Source organism: Leuciscus leuciscus (genome assembly GCF_965113295.1).
Source record: "Leuciscus leuciscus genome assembly, chromosome: 21".
Classification (NCBI taxonomy): Eukaryota; Metazoa; Chordata; class Actinopteri; order Cypriniformes; family Leuciscidae; genus Leuciscus; species Leuciscus leuciscus.
In genome coordinates, this window is record NC_138745.1 from 4,846,348 (window position 1) to 4,866,479 (window position 20,132).

Consider the following 20,132-nt stretch of genomic DNA (forward strand, 5'->3'; position numbering starts at 1 on the left):
TTGAAAATGTATTTAGTAGCTAGTAGTTAATTACTTTTTTTAGAGTAACTTACCCAACACTATGTGTGTGTGTGTGTGTGTGTGTGTGTGTGTGTGTGTGTGTGTGTGTGTGTGTGTGTACCACACACTAAATTCTGATGACGTTGAAACTCTATATGATAAAGATTTGTTTGTTCTCAGAGAGCTACCTGCCCAAGGATGATGGAGAGTTTTACCAGTTCTGCTATGTGGACAGCATCGGTTATGTCAAAGGAGCCAGCACCCCGTTCTGCTTTCAAAGCCCAGCAGAAACAGGCCTTGACTGCAGCTTGGAGAAGGTCCGGGTATCGTTCGTTCATTTGTTTTTGCTCTCACATACGAAAAAGAAAAAACGAGAAAACAGCTCCTTTTTCCGTTTTTTCGTTTTTTTAGAAAAACGAAAAAACGAAATTATGACTTGATTTTTGGTTTTCCCGTCCTTGCACGGAAATCAGAAAAACAACTTGATATTGGTCCGTGTACGTTTTGATAGTTTGTTTTCCAATTTGAAATGAAATAAGCAGAAACGAGAAAACGGCCCCTTTATTAGTTTTTTCGTTTTTTAAAAAAAACCGAAAAAAACGAGATTTCGGCTTGAGTTTTCGTTTTTTAGTTCACAGGCAAAAAACGAATAAATGACTTCAAAATTCGTTTTCCACATGTGGGCGGCCTGACACGCCCCCTTCCGCCGATTGGTCAAGCAAATCTGAGCATGTGACGTCATCAGTTGTCGCTCCGGTCAGGTCTGCTCAACAAAATAATAGTCAAGTCAAGTCAAGTCAAGTTTATTTGTATAGCGCTTTTCACAATACAGATTGTATCAAAGCAGCTTCACAGTATTAAATTTAAATAATACAACAAAGTTTGTTTCAAGAGGAATTTATTGATTGATAAAATTAAATTAAATATCCCCAAAATATCCCCAGTCCTCTACTATGGCTACAGATTCTTAAACTGTACAGGGCAGGTCCTACTGGGCTTTCTTCTGTGCAACTTTACACGTTTCACAGAAATATTTACATCAGAAATATTAATTATTAGTCTGCCACCAGCCCGTTTTATGTAGCTGTGCGGAGTTAAATCTGCTGACAGCGCCGAGCGGGAGACGCTCACTGACCAATGTTCAGTCAGCAGTCAGAACTTTTCTTTTAGACGCTCCGTTTTGCCACGGGATGGTGATTGCAAATACTGTAATGCCAATCGGCTGAGGGTGGGAACCAATGATGGTGAAATACATTTTTACTGAAGCTGTAATCATAGCCGCGACCCGCGAGAATGAGACAGATGATTGACAGGACGATAGCGGAGGCAATTAAAGGCGCAAGATAACTTCTGTTAACAAAAACATAAATAAATAAAAAAGTTTAATATAAGTGACTTTGTCTTTGTTTTATTGTTTTTGTTGGTTTTAATCAAATCATTGTGAACCACAAACTGAGCCTTTATTTAAGCCTATACTGAGCCTATATTAAATTTTTTTGTTATAATATGGGTATTTTATAATACAGCATAAATAAAAACAAACACACGTAATATGTATGCCTATAGGCAAAACACCACAGTTTTTTGGTTTTGTTTGTGTGAACTTTTATCCCCAACCATATTTCTTCATGGGCTCCACGCCAGGGGTCACGCTCAGCACCCCTACTTCCCATGGTAGCCTACTAACTGTAATTATGCTGACCCAGTTTATATGTAAAATCTTTGGTATATGTAATATCTAAAAACACTTTACAGTGTGATGGAAATAAACTTTTCTTAAAGCGTGTTGTATATCACCACAGATTTATTGACACCCTGACCCTTCTATCTGTGTTGTATACTGAAATAGACAATTGTCCTGCAGAATGATGAGGTTTTTTGTAAGAAAAACATTGCGAGCAAATGTTGAATTGTTGTTTGAAATATAAATCAACAACGTAAGAGGCTTTAGGCTGTCTGATTAACTCTGTATGAACAAACTCCCAGCTTTGCAGTATAGGTGGCACAGAAGCAGCATCTGACCCTACATTTAGATGTACATTACACACTGTCTAATGCAGCTCAAAGGAGGCACTGTGAATTTGCATAGCAATTTCATTCTAAGAGGCTATTAAATGTGAAGTGACAACATGAAACACTACTTTCAATATATAAAAAAACACCAGTAGTTGGTGGCAAGTCAGCCTGATAATGATTGAATACCAATTTACTCATTTAGGCTCACAATAAGCAGATTACATAATTATACCATGAATATATATATATATATATATATATATATATATATATATATATATATATATATATATATATATATATGTGTGTGTGTGTGTATATGTATATGTGTAAAGGCAGGATCACCTACTGGTGAAACCCAAACGGAAAGTAGTTAAATAACACAAAGTAGTTATTAGTAAAAATGGGGGAAACTGGATCAAGTTCCTGTGGAATCAATAAATGTTCTTCTTGATGGCATGCATTGTTTCTCGTTTTTATTGTTTGATTATACAGCCAGGACTGGACTTCCGTTTAGGTTCCACCAGTAGGTGATCCTGCCTTTACACATATACACACACACACACACACACATATATATATATATATATATATATAGGGCTTAATTTGAGCCGGAACACGCCGGAACATGTTCCGTCACCTCCGACATTGGATCCGGAACCTTTTTTATTGGATCCGGCACCTCCTGTGTCACTAAAATTAATTGCCTAAATGAAAAAAAATAATAATCATTTTCCTGTTTGTGTAGTGTTCAATGTTTGTGACACATGACTTGCGCGCTTGTTGTACGAGTTGAGATTGCTGTTAGCCTCGATCGTTTCACTCAGGGGAAAAATGTCAAAAAGACAGGAAAGTTTGCTTAACTTTTTCAAATACGCTGGACAGTCAGATCCCAAAAAAGCAAAAATCGTTCCCGCTGATCAAAAAGGAGACCACGGTGGACACAGTAGCCTAGTATCGACATAATATCTTGTTATTTCGACATAATAAGGGGACATTCTAATCTGCATTAAGCCACATTAAGCGATAATGTTTTTCTATGGGAGGAAAATGCTTAACGTGTAAATGCGTTCATATTATGGGCTCATCTGATTTTTTGTACATAGCATAGCCTATTTGTTAGGATTTTAGTATCATAATGATTAATAAATGCACGCACAATTATCCGTGAACTTGATTTGAACAAATGCCTTTCAACTTGTGTTTGCAAAATTCAGAATTAAATGAATGTGCAGAAATTTGTACAAATAGAGAGTATGTAGGCGTACTATTGTAGCCATTAAAAAAAGCGCATTTAGTTTCATATTTGTTAAAATATTATAATGTTATTTTTATTTTTTCTTCCATTTATGTTGATTTATGAAAAGTGAACAGCACAACCGAGTAAGATAGGATGCGCAATATGAGACATGGAGCGGGTCAGACATGATTTTGACAGTTGAAGTTGTTTTGTAGAAAGCCTTTCTTTAAAGTGAATTTCGTTTTGTATAAATTGTATCTTAATTTTAATCAATTTTTCATCAACCAATTGCCTGTATTTAATGAATAGGCCTATGAAACAAATATAACGGAGGCGCCCGCGCGATCCTAACTTAACGAAACTCAGCGTATGCCTCACACAGACATGACAAATACATCAAATACACAAAGCTTGAAATGTCTTTAAACGAAATAATTCAAAACGAAAAAAGAAAAAGGCTACTTTCTGATTATGTAATCCATTAGGCTTATTTATGTGCATTTCTCTCTATAAGCGCGTTCACACGGAGATGGCGATCGTCAACTTCATCTTTGCAGCCGAGTCGACACTTTTAGAGAAAACACTTGTTTATTAATAAAAATCAATACACGCGTCACCGGATGCACGCACACATATTATTTCGAAATAACGAGATATTGTGTTGAAATAACATTATTATTAATAATATCCTACATCTTTTAGAATAGGCCTATTTGATTGAATGCTGAATGTTGCGCTTGTTCAATTTAATCAAATTAAAACTGTAATTGTGATCATTAACATAACTGAATATTAAATATTTAGTGGCCAAGTTTTGCGCAGCTCCCCGTCAATGATCTAGCACCCACTCAGCACATGCGTTAACAATTCTCTGGCGCTGTCCCTGCAGAGAAGCTACGTAGGCAGTGTATTTTTTTTTTTTTTTTTTTTTTTTTTTTTGTTCTGTTACCTCCAACCCCCGTTTTGAGTGGCCGGATCCACACCCCCTCTGCGCTCCGGGACCTCCCACTTTACAAATTAAGCACTATATATATATATATATATATATATATATATATATATATATATATATATATATATATATATATAATATATAAATTTTTTTTTTTTTTTTTTTTTTTCATGGTATAATTGTGTTATTACAAAAAACCTCATCATTCTGCAGGACAATTGTCTATTTCAGTATACAACACAGATAGAAGGGTGTCAATAAATCTGTGGTGATATACAACACGCTTTAAGAAAAGTTTATTTCCATCACACTGTAAAGTGTTTTTAGATATTACATATACCAAAGATTTTACATATAAACTGGGGCAGCATAATTACAGTTAGTAGGCTACCATGGGAAGTAGGGGTGCTGAGCGTGACCCCTGGCGTGGAGCCCATGAAGAAATATGGTTGGGGATAAAAGTTCACACAAACAAAACCAAAAAACTGTGGTGTTTTGCCTATAGGCATACATATTACGTGTGTTTGTTTTTATTTATGCTGTATTATAAAATACCCATATTATAACAAAAAAATTTAATATAGGCTCAGTATAGGCTTAAATAAAGGCTCAGTTTGTGGTTCACAATGATTTGATTAAAACCAACAAAAACAATAAAACAAAGACAAAGTCACTTATATTAAACTTTTTATTTATTTATGTTTTTGTTAACAGAAGTTATCTTGCGCCTTTAATTGCCTCCGCTATCGTCCTGTCAATCATCTGTCTCATTCTCGCGGGTCGCGGCTATGATTACAGCTTCAGTAAAAATGTATTTCACCATCATTGGTTCCCACCCTCAGCCGATTGGCATTACAGTATTTGCAATCACCATCCCGTGGCAAAACGGAGCGTCTAAAAGAAAAGTTCTGACTGCTGACTGAACATTGGTTAGTGAGCGTCTCCCGCTCGGCGCTGTCAGCAGATTTAACTCCGCACAGCTACATAAAACGGGCTGGTGGCAGACTAATAATTAATATTTCTGATGTAAATATTTCTGTGAAACGTGTAAAGTTGCACAGAAGAAAGCCCAGTAGGACCTGCCCTGTACAGTTTAAGAATCTGTAGCCATAGTAGAGGACTGGGGATATTTTGGGGATATTTAATTTAATTTTATCAATCAATAAATTCCTCTTGAAACAAACTTTGTTGTATTATTTAAATTTAATACTGTGAAGCTGCTTTGATACAATCTGTATTGTGAAAAGCGCTATACAAATAAACTTGACTTGACTTGACTTGACTATTATTTTGTTGAGCAGACCTGACCGGAGCGACAACTGATGACGTCACATGCTCAGATTTGCTTGACCAATCGGCGGAAGGGGGCGTGTCAGGCCGCCCACATGTGGAAAACGAATTTTGAAGTCATTTATTCGTTTTTTGCCTGTGAACTAAAAAACGAAAACTCAAGCCGAAATCTCGGTTTTTTCGGTTTTTTTTAAAAAACGAAAAAACTAATAAAGGGCCCGTCTTCTCGTTTCTGCTTATTTCATTTCAAATTGGAAAACAAACTATCAAAACGTACACGGACCAATATCAAGTTGTTTTTCTGATTTCCGTGCAAGGACGGGAAAACCAAAAATCAAGTCATAATTTCGTTTTTTCGTTTTTCTAAAAAAACGAAAAAACGGAAAAAGGAGCTGTTTTCTCGTTTTTTCTTTTTCGTATGTGAGAGCAAAAACAAATGAACGAACGATACCCGGACCGGAGAAGGACCTGTTAGTTATAACAACACAGGTACAACTTGGACACCATGTGGAGTTGAAGTTTCTAGTAGCTTTTCCTTTTTGCTAGCCACTAAAAGTTTAATACTCAGACCAACTGGCTAAAAAATCTGTTATTGAATGTCCTTGTGAGTAGGAGCAGGCAGAAAAGATGGAGAAAGAGAAAGAGGACTTTGTCAAAGAGATCGAGCACTTAAAAGAAACAAATAAGATCCTGAAAACTGAGTTGGATGAAAGACTTCATGAGCTCTGCCGTCTCAAGGTTAGTCAGATTCTCTTCCTTTTACAACACTTGTAAAATGTATGAACTTGTTATTTACAGTCTTTGTGCTACTCCCAATTGTACTGGATGTTTTTGTAACGAAGGTCAACTGACTGTCATAATGCCTCGTCATTTTATACTCTTGTCTTTGTGTAGTGGGGAATGTTGTACTACTTGTTGTCCTCCTAATCAGTGTTTTTTGTTGTTGTTTTTTTTTTACTATTATTTATATACTATCCTATAGCTTTAACTATCCTATACCTTAGGATAGTATACCTTTAGTATCCTATAATTTGTACTTTCAGTTTGTACTTTATTTTTTTGTTTTAGTAAGTTTATTATGTGTCATTATGTCATTTTTATTAGTTTTTTAAATATATATTTCTGTGTAGTTTTAATTATAATTTTATTTAATTCTTAGTTCTTTTTAGTTTCAGACTTACATTTATTTCAGTTAGTTGTCAAGGCAACATTTCTCTTTTTCATGAAAGTTTTTCATCTAATATTCATATTTTATTTCATTTAATTTAAATTCAGTAATCGAAAACTATTTTAATAGTTTTTGTGTTATATTTTGTTAACAAATATCAACACTGGTTCTACTGCATTGTTCTTGTACTGACGAAACACCACTGTATATCTGCAGTGGTGAATAAAGTGATCATAAATGTGCCTTTATACCAAACTGCAGAGCTCTCTAGATGATGTGAAGTCAAAGGATAAGCCGGAAACACCACTGCCAGATGTAGAGAGTTTTAACGCCACTGAAGAGGTAAAGATCAAGCTAACACCCAGTTGAAACATGTCTGTAATTTTACATCTGTCATTTTAATCTGTCTGATTGAGAATTGTACGAGATATGTATAACTTTTATCAAACAAAATTATTCACAGTCACTGAACGCTCTTAGTGAAAAGTATAAGAGAGCTGTTCAAAAGATCCACATGCTTAAGAGTGAAAAGGCTGAGTTACAGCAACAGGTTGAACTCCAGGATACCGAAAACCTCAGGTGAGTTTCCTTATTATGGAAATCTCTGTACCAACATATGTTTTTATATGCAAATGTATCCAGTCCTACTCGACCCGCTAGCGGGACTCGAACCGGGGTGCTAAAGACTGTTTTATTTTCATCTGTCATTTTTCTCCAGGCTGAGTACCTTGCTGAAAGAAACAGACCAAAATTACAACAAAGTACAGGACCAGGCCAAGTTGTTACAGGTTTGCAAATGCTTTCTCATTATGTGTTCTTACCGTTAATGATAATTAAGAATACAATTATTTATTTCTGTAGTCATAATCCATGACAAGACCAAGACACAAAAATACAAGAGACAAAATAGAGAGAGAGAGAAAAAAAAAAGTAAACCAAATCAAATTAATACAAAAAAGGCAGAAACAAGTTGTGGCATAACTAAAAGTCAAGTCAAGTCAAGTCAAGTTTATTTGTATAGCTCTTTTCACAATACAGATTGTATCAAAGCAGCTTCACAGTATTAAATTAAAATAATACAACAAAGTTTGTTTCAAGAGGAATTTATTGATTGATAAAATTAAATTAAATATCCCCAAAATATCCCCAACTGAGCAAGCCAAAGGCAACAGTGGCAAGGAACCGAAAACCTCCATCAAGTGACCTAATGGTGTCCTAAAACTCCATCAGGTGACCTAATGGAGAAAAAAAAACCTTGGGAGAACCCAGGCTCAGTCGGGGGCCAGTTCTCCTCTGGCATTTATGAGCTAGAGGCCGGATTGTAGTTTGAACTGTAGGATTATATGAATGCCTGGCTGAAGAGATGCGACTTTAATCTAGTTTTAAACTGAGAGAGCGAGTCTGAGCAACGAACAGTATCAGGAAGACTATTCCAGAGTTTTGCCAAATGTGAAAATGCTCTCCCTCCTTTGGTGGTTCTGGATATCCTAGGTATGACCAAAAGCCTTGAATTTAGTGATCTTAAAGAGCGCGATGGATTATAGGGCGATAGAAGATCCGTTAAATAGACTGGAGCTAAGCCGTTTAGGGCTTTATAAGTCAGTAGCAATACCTTGTAATTAATACGGAACTTTATAGGTAACCAATGCAGTGATGATAAAATCGGTGTTATATGATCATATTTTCTTGATCTCGTAAGAACTCTAGCGGCGGCATTTTGGACTAACTGTAGCTTGTTTATTGAGGATGCAGGACAACCAGCTAATAAAGCATTACAGTAATCCAGTCTCGAGGTCATGAATGCATGAACTAACTTTTCTGCATCAGAAACTGATAGCATATTACGTAGCTTAGCAATGTTTCTAAGGTGGAAAAAGGCTGTTTTTGTAACATATGAAATATGATTTTCAAAAGACAGGTTGCAATCGAGTATAACACCCAGGTCTTTTACTGTAGAGGATAAAGTAACAGGACATCCTATGATGTTAAAGTTGTGTTGTGCGAGGTTTTGTGGTCGGTTTTTTGAACCGATAAGTATTACCTCTGTCTAAAAGTCAGAGTAAATAAAACATTTTGAGCAGGTCTTCGAGTTCGCCAGTTGACTTCGATATGGCATTTATTTTATTTTAGGTGGATGTGCAAAGCAGCAGGAAAGACAATGAGAAATTGCTCATTGAAATACAGACCCTCAAGATGAGTAAGACTCTGGAGGACCGGAGAGCTGAAAACAAAGCATTACAAACATCCATGTTAGAGCAAGGAGCCCAAGAGAAAGAAGAAAACAAAGTTTGAGGCTCCAAGTTTGAAGCATCATGACTGCAAATCATTAGTCAGGAATAACTGTATCATCATGAAGTAATCTCTTTGTGACCGGACACTCAGGTCCAGATTCAGGCTCTGCTTACTCAGCTGACAGAGGCCAGAGGCCGGCTTCACAGTGAGGTGCAGAACTGCAAAGAAGCCAACAAGCGTGCAGAAGGAGCCGAGCAGGGATTGAAGGAAGTGTGGAGGAGATGACCTTGAAACAGGCTGAGGGCGAGAAAACCAATCAAATCCAGGTATTACACTGTGTCATGTTTTATTTTTACTTATGCATTTCACTTTAAACTTGAGTTTTTTTTGTGAGTATCAATAAGTGTTTCAATCCTGATTGAAGACAATTCTGTAATTACAGGCACAACCTCAGCAGGCACAAGAAAAAATTTACGAAATGGCAGAGACATCAAGATTAGACAGAGAGACGTTTGATAAAAGGAATGAGGTGATCTGTTTTGTTGACACAGATTAAACATCACTGTTCAAAAGTTTGGGGTCGGTAATATTTTTTCATGTTTTTGAAAGTCTCTTATGCTCACCAAGGCTGCATTTATTCGATAAAAAACTGTAATATCATAAAATAATATGATGGAATTTAAAATAATTATATTTTAATATATTTAAAAAAAAAAATGTATTCCTGTGATGGCAAAGCTGAATTTTCAGCATCATTACTCCAGTCTTTGGTGTCACATGATCCTTCAGAAATCATTGTAATATGTGCTTATTTGGTGCTCAAGAAACTTATATCAGTGCTGAAATCAGTTGTGCTGCTTAAAGGTACATTATGTAACTTTTGGACCTCTAGTGGTTTGCAGAGTGTGTGTGTGTGTTCACTACACATTGCTCCTAATGTGTGTGCACTAACTTGGATGGGTTAAATGCAGAGGACAAATTCCGAGTTACCATACTTGGCCTTCGTGTCATGTCACAAGACACGCTCAAGTGATTTATATACGCAATTTCCCGCAAAAAAACATCCTGACAGGGCTATAACAGGCTTACCATAGTGAATCAGGGTAAGACAAAAACATGTTTGGGAAGTAGGACTGATGTTGTATTCACTCATTACTTAAATTGTGTTCATTTTGAACAAATAGAAGTTACATAACATACCTTTAATATTTTTGTGGAAATTAGTCAAATTTCCCCCAGGATTCTTTGTGGAATAGAAAGTTCAAAAGAACAGCATTTATTTGAAATGTCATGTGTCCTTGCCAAATAAAAGGTGTACTGACCCCAAACTTTTGAACAGTAGTACATTTTAGGAACTTAATACAAAAGACATTATGTAGTTCAGAGCACTGAACTACATGCCAGTCAATTATTATTTAATAATTATTAAATAATTCTTATTTGATGTCTTTTTTTTTTTTTTTATCTCTAGGAACTGCAGGCAGAAGTAAATCAACTTCGTAGGTTGTTGTTTGACTACCAGGTTGCGTCTGTTGCCGCAATGTCTGATCAACTACCCAACCACCTCCCATTACTACGAGAGCATCGATGATTTGACAGGTCGGTAAAATAACAGTCATCTTAAAATTTGAAACATTCAGTTAGACTAAAATCTCTAAATTGTCTCAAAAATTAGTGTGTTAACCTGATAACCTATTATATTTGTACATTATAGCAAATCCTGCAGAAACAAGAGATACAGGTAATTACTTATTTCTTATGAATACATATATTTCGAGAATGAATTTCCACAGAGTTCAAAATGATTGAATTGTATGCATTTCCTGATGTGCAGATTAGGGTGTGCCAGCACTGTCAGGAGTGTTTTCCTGGCATCAGCGAGGAGGAACTGGAACAACACGAGCTGTCTCACAAAGTGTGTCCGTTCTGCACTCAGATCTTTGACGACTGGCAACAGCAGGAATTTGAAGATCATGTCTACAGTCATGAGGATTAGTCAGTTCGGAATTTCTAGATCTGATATACAGTAATGTATTTAGGGAAGTATGGTGTCGCTTTTTAAAGTACTGAATGGTCCAGGATTTTCTAGATATGCATCACTTTCGTTATTAGCTATTAGAATGAAAATAGTTCTAAAATAGGGAAATTACATGTTTATTATCTATTAATAAATAGAATAGATAGAAGATACACAACAGACATAAAATAAAACTAGTACCATTTTCTTTTATTTACCAAAACGTTTTTTTCCCCCCAAACATTTTTTTCCAGTGGTGAATCAGGTTTTAAGATAATAAACATATAAAATATATTAAGAGTTGATTGGTTGTGAAAAGTGGATGATTTTATTATCAGTTTTTCCTCTCAAACAACATTGTGACATTCTTTGACCTTCACCCTGATCTCCTCCTCCTTGCATGACAATATATTTACAAAATAGTGTCTTATTCTCAAGGTGTCATTTGGTTGGCCTCCTCAGGCGTAACGTCTTGCAAAAACAGTTCCGCGAACAGAGCTGGCAGCCAGTACTGTGGCTCCACTGCAGCTTGGGAGTCCAGCCACGCTAAGCCTTCTTTCAGCAGGTGATCCTGAAAACAGTGCAAAAGATATTAAAGAGGACCTATTATGCGGGTTTTTTTACATTTTCAAATTTCTTCAGTGAGTAATGTTGCTGTTTGAGCAAGAAAAAGTTCAGTAAAGTTGCAAAGCACAAAGGTTACGTTCACACTGCGAGCCTTAGTGCTCAATTCCGATTTATTGCTCAGATCCGATTTTTTTTTTGTTTGGCTGGTCACATTGTTGTTTTAAATGTGACCAGTATCGGATATCGGACTAGTATCGCACCAGTGCGAACCGATCATGGTCCTGGACTGACCTGTATGCGCAAAAGAATGATAAAATTATGCAGCGAAGCACGCTGTCATATGGAAGTCAACACAAAGGCTGAATCCGAAATCGCCCTCTATATCCTCAAATAGGGCACTCTTTGAGGAGACAGCCATTTGTAGTGGTGTCCAAAACCATCATGGATATCATCAAGTGCACTCATTCTATCACAATGCACTGCAATAATGAGTGTACAGCTGATGTATGCTCAACGGCTGTCTGAATACACTCACTCGTTTTCATTCACTCCTTCAAGTGAACTGTATTAGTGGACTAATGTAGGGAATAGTGAATGAGGGTTTGGGGGCGATTTCGTATTCAGCCTTAATGATTACGTGTTTATTTATAGTTTGATCTGCCGTGGAAGCCAGCGAATTTATGTGCAGGCTATAAAATAAAAATAAAAATGAGGATATGAAAAAAGAGAGCAGTTTTTAAACATTTATGATACAAGCCCTCATGTTTTGCTGGTATTTGAGCTGTCACTTTCTTTTCTTTTCTGGAAACAAACTTTGTTGCATTTTCCGGTTATCTCTGTAAAGCTGCTTTGAAACAATCTTTATTTTAAAAAGCGCTATATAAATAAATGTGACTTGACTGTAATACTTATGAGTTCTGACATCATTGTCTTGATAACATTAAGTATGTAAAATCTTTGATGTGACTCCCATGAGCATAGACAGGATTGTAACAAATGTTGATCTAGAGTGACGGTAAAAGTCGCATGAATTCTGATATGACTGTTCAGACTGAGGTCGCATTGCAAATCATCTTGAAAAGATTAGATTCCATGTGGCTTGTGCTGTTCACACTATCATTAGAAAAACAGATCTGAGTCACATGGAAGCAAAACATTTATTTGGGCCACATTTACCTGCAGTCTGAATGCAACCAAAGTCCACTCCAAAGGGAGTTATTCTCTACAGTATATCAGTAAGCTCTGTTTGAGAGAGAGGCTTTATAAGACAAAACTAAACAGACAGACTGGGAAGAGAGCTTCTCCAACAATGTAAAATGAAAACTAGTGGGGGTTTTTTAACATTCAAGCATGAAAACCTATTGAAGTAGACCCAAAAATCAAGATTTTGCAAAATAGGTCCTCTTTAATTTGTGATATAAAAGCATTCAGATTGGTGTTTTGTTTTTCCTGCATACTTACAAGAACGTGACAGGCCCGCTCTCTCTCCCACTTGAGGCTGTCTCTGATCTCGCTCACTGTCACATAGCCCTTTTTCTGTAAAACAAGGCCAATGATCAGATCTGACATCACAGAAGTGTAAAGGCCTCAGACTTTGTGTCTAGTATTGATTACCTCTGCTAGCTGAAGGACAACAGTGTGATCCATGTTGAGCTCTGCTGGGACCGACTGGACTAGATAAGAACCTCCAACGGGAATCATCCCGAAGCCATTTCCCATGGCCTTGAGCTTCTTGATGGCCCGCACCAAGTCATCCCTGAGTGACGAGATTAATGGGTGGTGAGAGAGTTCATGTGTTCAGAATAGATAGAGAACAGTTCAATCAAAAACACTCACTGGCTCACATCTTGAGCAAACTTCCCTCTTCCTTTCAAGACACGGTGGTGAAGTTCCTCCAATGTGATGAGACCTGCACCAATAAAGTCATTTATTGATTAATACTTACAATTATTTTGATTGAAAGTGAAAAGTTTTAGAGAGTTGTACTGGTCATTACTGCTAAACAAACCAGGTGACAAGGTGATCAGGGGCTCGTTCTTCGTACGTTGCTTATTACATCCGAGATCAAATGACACATCCAAGATAATATCATCGTGCTAATCATGATCTGGCTAACTCGGTTCTTCGAACACACTTGCCGGATAGGATTAGTATCGCTGGATTGAGTTATCTGAGATAATTGCGCGTTCATGCGCTGGGTTAAAAGGGGACATGTATCGATAGTAGAAACATTGATCAGCAACGCTGCTATTGGCTGTTCAGCGTGGCCAAAGAGCGCGCACAGTTTTTCTCCGCAGCAGAGCAAGAACTAATAGTCGAAGTTTATTCGGAATTTTAATGTTTTAATGCAAAACGCCAGGGAACACCTCAAAGTCTGCAAAAGCCAGGAGAGAGGGCTGGCAAAAAGTAGCAGACAATTTAAATCCGTTAGAAGTGGCCATGTTAGATGTTTTTATCACTTATTAGCCTATATTTTTGTATTTTAATAATTGCATAATTACTTTGTTCATTGTAATGTCAGAGTCACCACACTAGAACATGGGAACAAACAAAAGTGAAGTACAAAAATATTCTACATAATGGTAATTTTTTTGTTATATTATAGTCTCTTTTATAAAAGACACTGTTAAATAAATGGTTGGCTGTTTATAAAAGCAACCAAGAAAAAGGCTGAGCAAAAAAAAAAAAAAGAAGAAAAGATCTTAGTAGCCTACACTGTAAAATAATTTTTGCTGCATTAAATTAAGGCTGTATAGTCATTTCAACTGTTAAATCTTGAGTAATGATGAATTGCTTTGACTTGTGAAAGTGAAAACTAATAAACTTATATTAATGTAAAAATATTTTTCCAGAGAGTTCATATAATGACATTGTGTTTTCCTCTTTTGTGCACTTTTACATAATACACCAACACTTGTATCTGTTCCCAAGAAAGTGGTGCTGAAATATGTGCAGTAAGTGGACATTTTTTTTTATAACTTTCCAAAGGAAAGAAAGTATAAGACTTTGTAATGTCCATTTGTTTCCATTTCACTGGACAGTGAATAAACCCTCTCAGATAACTGTCATATGGAGGAACTAGCCTACCTGCAAGTGCATAAATAACTTTACTTAATTTATACTTGTATGCTTTATGGCAGCAATATAAGTTGCAGGATTCCACATCTACAGAAAGGCCTACAGAAGAGTCTGCACAGACAGAGGAGACATAGGCCTACAGGTGGGCAGTGGATAGACAACTTTTCCTTTTTATTTGTTGCATGAGGCATGTGTCTAATATCTCTTGTTGCAGGCACTTGAACACTGGCTTTTCTTTACAAAGAACAATTGAAATAAAACTCAAGGAACTAAGTATATTGGTCTTTTATTAAACTTTTCATTATATTATAATGAAAAGTTTTTTTGGGGGTTTTTTTTGGGCAATGTTGTGTAATATGGCACATGCAACTCATGGCAATGTCACAGGCCCTGTCAGGTGTGCAAACCTCAGACTTATCAGACACTGAAATCTTCCCTTTAGTTAGCCAAAGTTCATTTCATTGTGTGCCCTTGTCCTGGCTACTGCATTGTAACTGGTTTGGGTCAGGGAATGGGGTCATAAAACACCTGTCTGCAGGCGGGAACATGTCATAATCACCTATGAAGAAATGCAGTTCTGTTAGGATCAGCATAAGTGTATGTAATACAGTGAGCTTGATATTTAATTGTGGAACTTTCCTTACCACTTTCAAATAATGTGCATACATGTGAATCTCTGAAAATTCTTAAGTCATGCACAGATCCTGGCCATTTTGCTTTCACATTTGTGATATGGAAGATTTTAGTCAACTGACTTTTTTTATTTGATATAATATTATTAATCTGGAATATTAAGACTCCCAATAGTAACTGGGCTGCACATTTACATTGTGAACCCCCTTTCTGTTCACATAATCCCCTTCATTGAGGCCTTGATGGCAGTCTATGGAAGCCTATAGTCTATGGTACCAATCACGTTAGTGAAGCCTGAGTGACATACTGTAATCGGCATGGTCATGATTGCATGATCTTCATAAAAAATGATAGCCAAAAAAAAAAAAAAAAAAAAAACTGCTTTAAAAAAACTGCTTTACAACATTGGGTCTTAAAAACCTAAAACTGTTTTTTAAACCTAAAAGCGCCAGGTAAACTCCGAATGACACGACAGACAGCACTTTCCATCAAGTTCTCTGCTCCAATAGTGTAAAGGAAAGAGCCACTCGCAAATAATCATAGGGCAATGCAAACAGTTTGTGCTGTAGTTAAAGCCCGACTCCGACAAGTCGAAAATAATGTGCGTTTCCAACAAATTAATAATGTAAACGACAATCTCACGAGTCACGAGAAAAAAATTTCAATCTCAGAAAGTGCACTATCGCGCTGCGCTGGACTTCTCGTATCAGCTCCGCTTATGAAGCCGGGATCTAATCCTGTTTACATGAAATAAGCTCCCGAGCAGGTTCAAGTTTGCGCACCTGTTGCTATGACAGCAAGTCCAGGATGAGCGTCGAAGAACCAAACAATCCAAGATCATGCCAAATCGTCAACAATCAAATCCAGCTAACTGAGTTAGCGACGTACGAAGAACGAGCCCCAGGTCTTGTATGCTGTTTTAGAGAGTGTCTAGGAACGTGTCAACATCATTTAGAAATATCGGACTTCTAAATGCCACGATTGACCAATCAGAATCAAGTAGTCCAGACAGTTGAATAATCATAATAGAGCATTTGTTTTGCCACACATATGCAATATCTCTAAGGCACAACATACTACCATCAAAATAAGCCTGTTTAATTGATAATATGCAATACAATAACTGCATTACCACTTTAACACAATGAAATGACAAAACTTACCACCATTTCTGTGTTTTAAAGCTAAACAGACTTCAATGATCTGTACACCAAGCTCATAGTAGAAATCTCCAACTCCAAGCATCTCAGACCAAAATCCTTTTCCGGCTGCACAAAAAAAAAAGAATAAAGTTCATGAGGTCATATAACTTCTTTCACTGAAATTCTAATTATTTATCATTATACTTACAATAACATATTATTTATATTATAACTATACTGTATATCATTTATATATAGTATAATTATAAATTATCATTAATATATGAATGAGTATAAATCATAAAAAAGTCAATTAATTTACAATAATTTATATAATTATACTTAGAATTTATAATGTAAATGATACAAATTTCATATGAGCACACTGTATAGACTACACTTTAATATTACAGTAAATAATAAGATTACATATAAAGGGAAACATTTACGATAAATACATACATGCAAGTGGATCAACCCCTATGGTGGCACACATCTCTTGGAACTGAACCCTGAATTGAGAGTTTTTACGGATTTCTTGTTTATGCTTGCTGGCAAACTCCTCCAAATGGGTCTTAAAGGTTTCCAATTGTTTTGACATCTACAGGGACAACACATAGATTCTGATATCGTTGTTTCACATCTGTAAAGCTTGCTTTCATTCACCCATGTCGTGCTCATCGGGGTACACGCACCTGTGCAATCTGATCCTCAGCCAGGACATTACCTCTCTCTTTATACTTTGCCTGTGACAGTAAACAAATTAGCTGGATTAAAATGCTAAATCATTTTCCTAGTTATTAATTCATCTCGCAGAAGTGCTGTAATCATACCTCTGCAAGTTTCTTCTTGGCGATCGCTCCAGCTCCGACTCCTCTTCTGTGCATGATGTCTAAATAAGAATCTCTAAAATACTACAAAATGAAACGGTATTATTTTCCTGTTCTAACAACTATAGTAATTGACTTCCTATTCAGCTGAACAGCTTACGAGCTACATAGTAACAAATCGAGACAGAATGAAGAATCAGGCGAACTAAAATAGATATATTACAATAAAACAAACGAATAGTGCAATTATACTCTTTATCTACAAAGTTTCCAACAGTCCGGAAAGAAGACATCAACAGAAGTGTATTATTTCTTCTGTACACGAGTTAGGGCTCGTCGTCACTAATGTTTTGGTGAATGTGCCGATAACGACACCCATAGGACTGGAGAGCAACTGACGAAACAATGTTACTTGGTCAAGTTAAGATTCTGTGGGATCATTATTCACATGAAAACATTTTCTTCGCACTTAAAATGTAACGTTACTTTCTGCAGTTTAGAACATAAAGCGGAATTATTACAAACAATCCTCGCTGTCATTAATCAAAATGTAGCGCTTCATTGGAAAAATAAATCTCAGTTGCTTTCAAAGAGAGGTGAGGACAGAATTAATTGTGACAAAAAAATTAAAAAGATTCCCAAATATGTCTCTGTGGACATGCATACATATTAAAGGGATAGTTCACACAAAAATGAACATTCTGTCATAATTTTCTCACCCTCATGTTGTTCCAAACCAGTTTCTTTCCTCTGTTGGACTAAAAAGATGACATTTTAAATGTTGGTAATCAGACAATTGATGGTAGCCACTGATTTCTGTAGAATTTTTTTCCTATGGAAGTCAATGGGTGCTGTCAAATGTCTTGTTACCAACATTCTTCAAAATATCTTCTTTTTAATTCATCAGAAGAAAGAAACTCATACAGGTCTGGAACAACTTGGGTGAGTAAATTATGACAGAATTTTTATTTTTTTGTGAACTATCCCTTTAAACGTCATGAGCGAACAGCTATACATATTTTTTTTTCTAATGCTAAAAAAATCGCAATTGACAATTGATGATTTTGAAAACAATTTAATTATAATTAGGCTAACCGATTTTCATTTAGAGATACATGACAAGATATTCAGATAGGGGTGAATTCAGGGTGATTTGGACATTCTTCAAGTGCATTGATGCAGCTCTGGCCCCCTTGAGGCTCCAGGGCATCCGTGTGCTAAATTATCTAGACGACTGGCTCATTCCAGAGAGTTGGTGTGTCGTCACAGGGACGTCCTTCTCCACCACCTCCGGTCTCTTGGTCTCAGGTTGAATGCTCAGAAGAGTGTCTTAACTCCTTCTCAGCAGACCACTTTCCTGGGTGTCCAACTCGATTCTATCTCGATGCAGGCCCGTCAGGCCCCTGCTCGAGTTTCCAGTCTCCGTGCGTGCTTGGCCCGTTTCAGGATCGGCCATCATGTAGCGGTGGGCATATGTCGCAGGTTTCTGAGGCTCATGGCAGCAGCCTCTCCTGCGCTGCCCTTGGGTCTCCTTCATATGAGACCATTCCTGTGGTGGATGAAACTCAGGGGCATCCGCCATTCTTGGTCTGCCTTCCGCCTGCTGAGCGTGTCGAGCAGTTGCCTTTGCACTCTTTGCAGGTGGAAAGACTCCCCCTTTTTACTTCAGGGGGTCAAGATGGGTGTAGTTTGCTGTCGCCAGGTGTCACAATGGACGCCTCTTTGACTGGTTGGGGTGCGGTCTTCGAGGGCAGACTGGCGTGCGCCTAGGTCCTAGTTGAGTCTGATCTGGCAAAAAAAAAAACATTATATATAAGTTCCTTGTAGGGCCAGATCCAGCAGCGCTTAGCTTGGCGTGTGTGGTATATCGTTCCCATTGCGTCATCGCTATGCAGCATCGAGTGAACCTATGAAAGAGAATGTTCTCTGAATAGGGAACGAGACGCTGTGTTCACTGCCAAGCTCCTTTTGCTGCTGAAGGAGCTACTTCTTTATCGGTGGAAAATCTGAGGAGCAGATGGCGCGTTCACTGTATAAGAGGGAGTGACAGCCCCGCTGAGGAGGCACCCGCGCCATCAGCCAATGAATTGCCGTGATTCTATACGGGTTCAGACAATGAGCACATGTCTTCATGTGGCAGCCCTGTTTTGACTAAATTCACAGTACCACACAGTTCTACTGAATTTCTACTAAAAGAGTTCTAAAAAGAGTTCTAAAAGAGTTCTACTCTTTAATGGAATCAAAAGAATGGTTATGAACCACAGAAACCACTAGGCAAAACGATATGAGGAAGGAGAAATATGCAATTGCTTAAGGGAAATTGTACTTATTTTTTGCATAAATATGCTTGCAACTAATTGCTTCAATATATAATTGTACTTGTAATCACTTACATATCATGCAAATATGTTAATTAGAATATTACATGGCCCAAACATGTATCAGGCACCAGTATTCCTGGTCTAGGAGGAATACAAAGGAGTAATGGTCATTTTAAGGACCTGACACTGACAGCCGTCATTTTTTAAATGGATTCAAACTTTGGTAAACTTTTAGTATATTTTTAAGTACATATGATACTACTGTAAACCACTGAGAAACCTTTTGTTAGAATTGTTTTGGGGTCAAGCCATATTTGCAGCAGACTATCGGGTAGATTTGTCTTTCTGAAGGACGCATGAATCAAGCCATGTGCAAGGTTGTACTGGAAGAACACTTACTTACTTCTGCTCTGACAATATTCCCCAACTTTGACGATTGGTTTTTCTAACAGGACAATGCTCCTAACCCAGGTCAATCAAGGTGTGGATGGAGGACCACCTGATCAAGACCCTGTCATGGCCAGCCCAATCTCCAGACCTGAACCCCATTGAAAACCTATGGAATGTGATCAAGAGGAAGATGGATGGTCACAAGCCATCAAATAAAGCCGAGCTGCTTGAATTTTTGCACCAGGAGTGGCATAAA

The 20,132-nt window shown here is 37.2% G+C and overlaps 1 protein-coding gene and 1 pseudogene across 2 annotated transcripts; one reads left to right on the plus strand and one right to left on the minus strand.

Annotated features, from left to right (window-relative positions):
- Window positions 1-122: 122 nt before the first annotated feature.
- LOC309485628 lies at window positions 123-10,909 on the plus strand (annotated as a pseudogene). The gene is made up of 11 exons (XR_014211711.1): window positions 123-317; window positions 5,964-5,987; window positions 6,111-6,236; window positions 6,928-7,008; window positions 7,130-7,245; window positions 7,385-7,454; window positions 8,797-8,952; window positions 9,049-9,224; window positions 9,341-9,427; window positions 10,370-10,479; window positions 10,684-10,909. The product of XR_014211711.1 is annotated as an uncharacterized misc_RNA (transcript).
- A 195-nt stretch (window positions 10,910-11,104) lies between these two features.
- LOC309485361 (vacuolar-sorting protein SNF8) lies at window positions 11,105-17,490 on the minus strand. Its single transcript, XM_082152199.1, has 8 exons — window positions 17,169-17,490; window positions 17,031-17,081; window positions 16,798-16,936; window positions 16,357-16,461; window positions 13,319-13,391; window positions 13,097-13,238; window positions 12,944-13,018; window positions 11,105-11,486 (listed from the first exon to the last, which is right to left on the minus strand). The coding sequence occupies exons 1-8, from the start codon at window positions 17,220-17,222 to the stop codon at window positions 11,349-11,351; spliced, it is 777 nt and encodes a 258-aa protein (XP_082008325.1). The 5' UTR covers window positions 17,223-17,490; the 3' UTR covers window positions 11,105-11,348.
- Window positions 17,491-20,132: the final 2,642 nt, after the last annotated feature.

Excerpts from the sequence above, each read along its gene's own strand:
- LOC309485361 (XM_082152199.1), bottom strand. The coding sequence starts at position 17,222 with ATGCACAGAAGAGGAGTCGGAGCTGGAGCGATCGCCAAGAAGAAACTT. Across the intron at positions 13,392-16,356 it reads TTTAAAACACAGAAATGGTG|GTCTCATCACATTGGAGGAA; the intron begins GTAAGTTTTGTC and ends TTATTGGTGCAG. Across the intron at positions 13,239-13,318 it reads TTTGCTCAAGATGTGAGCCA|GGATGACTTGGTGCGGGCCA; the intron begins GTGAGTGTTTTT and ends CTCGTCACTCAG.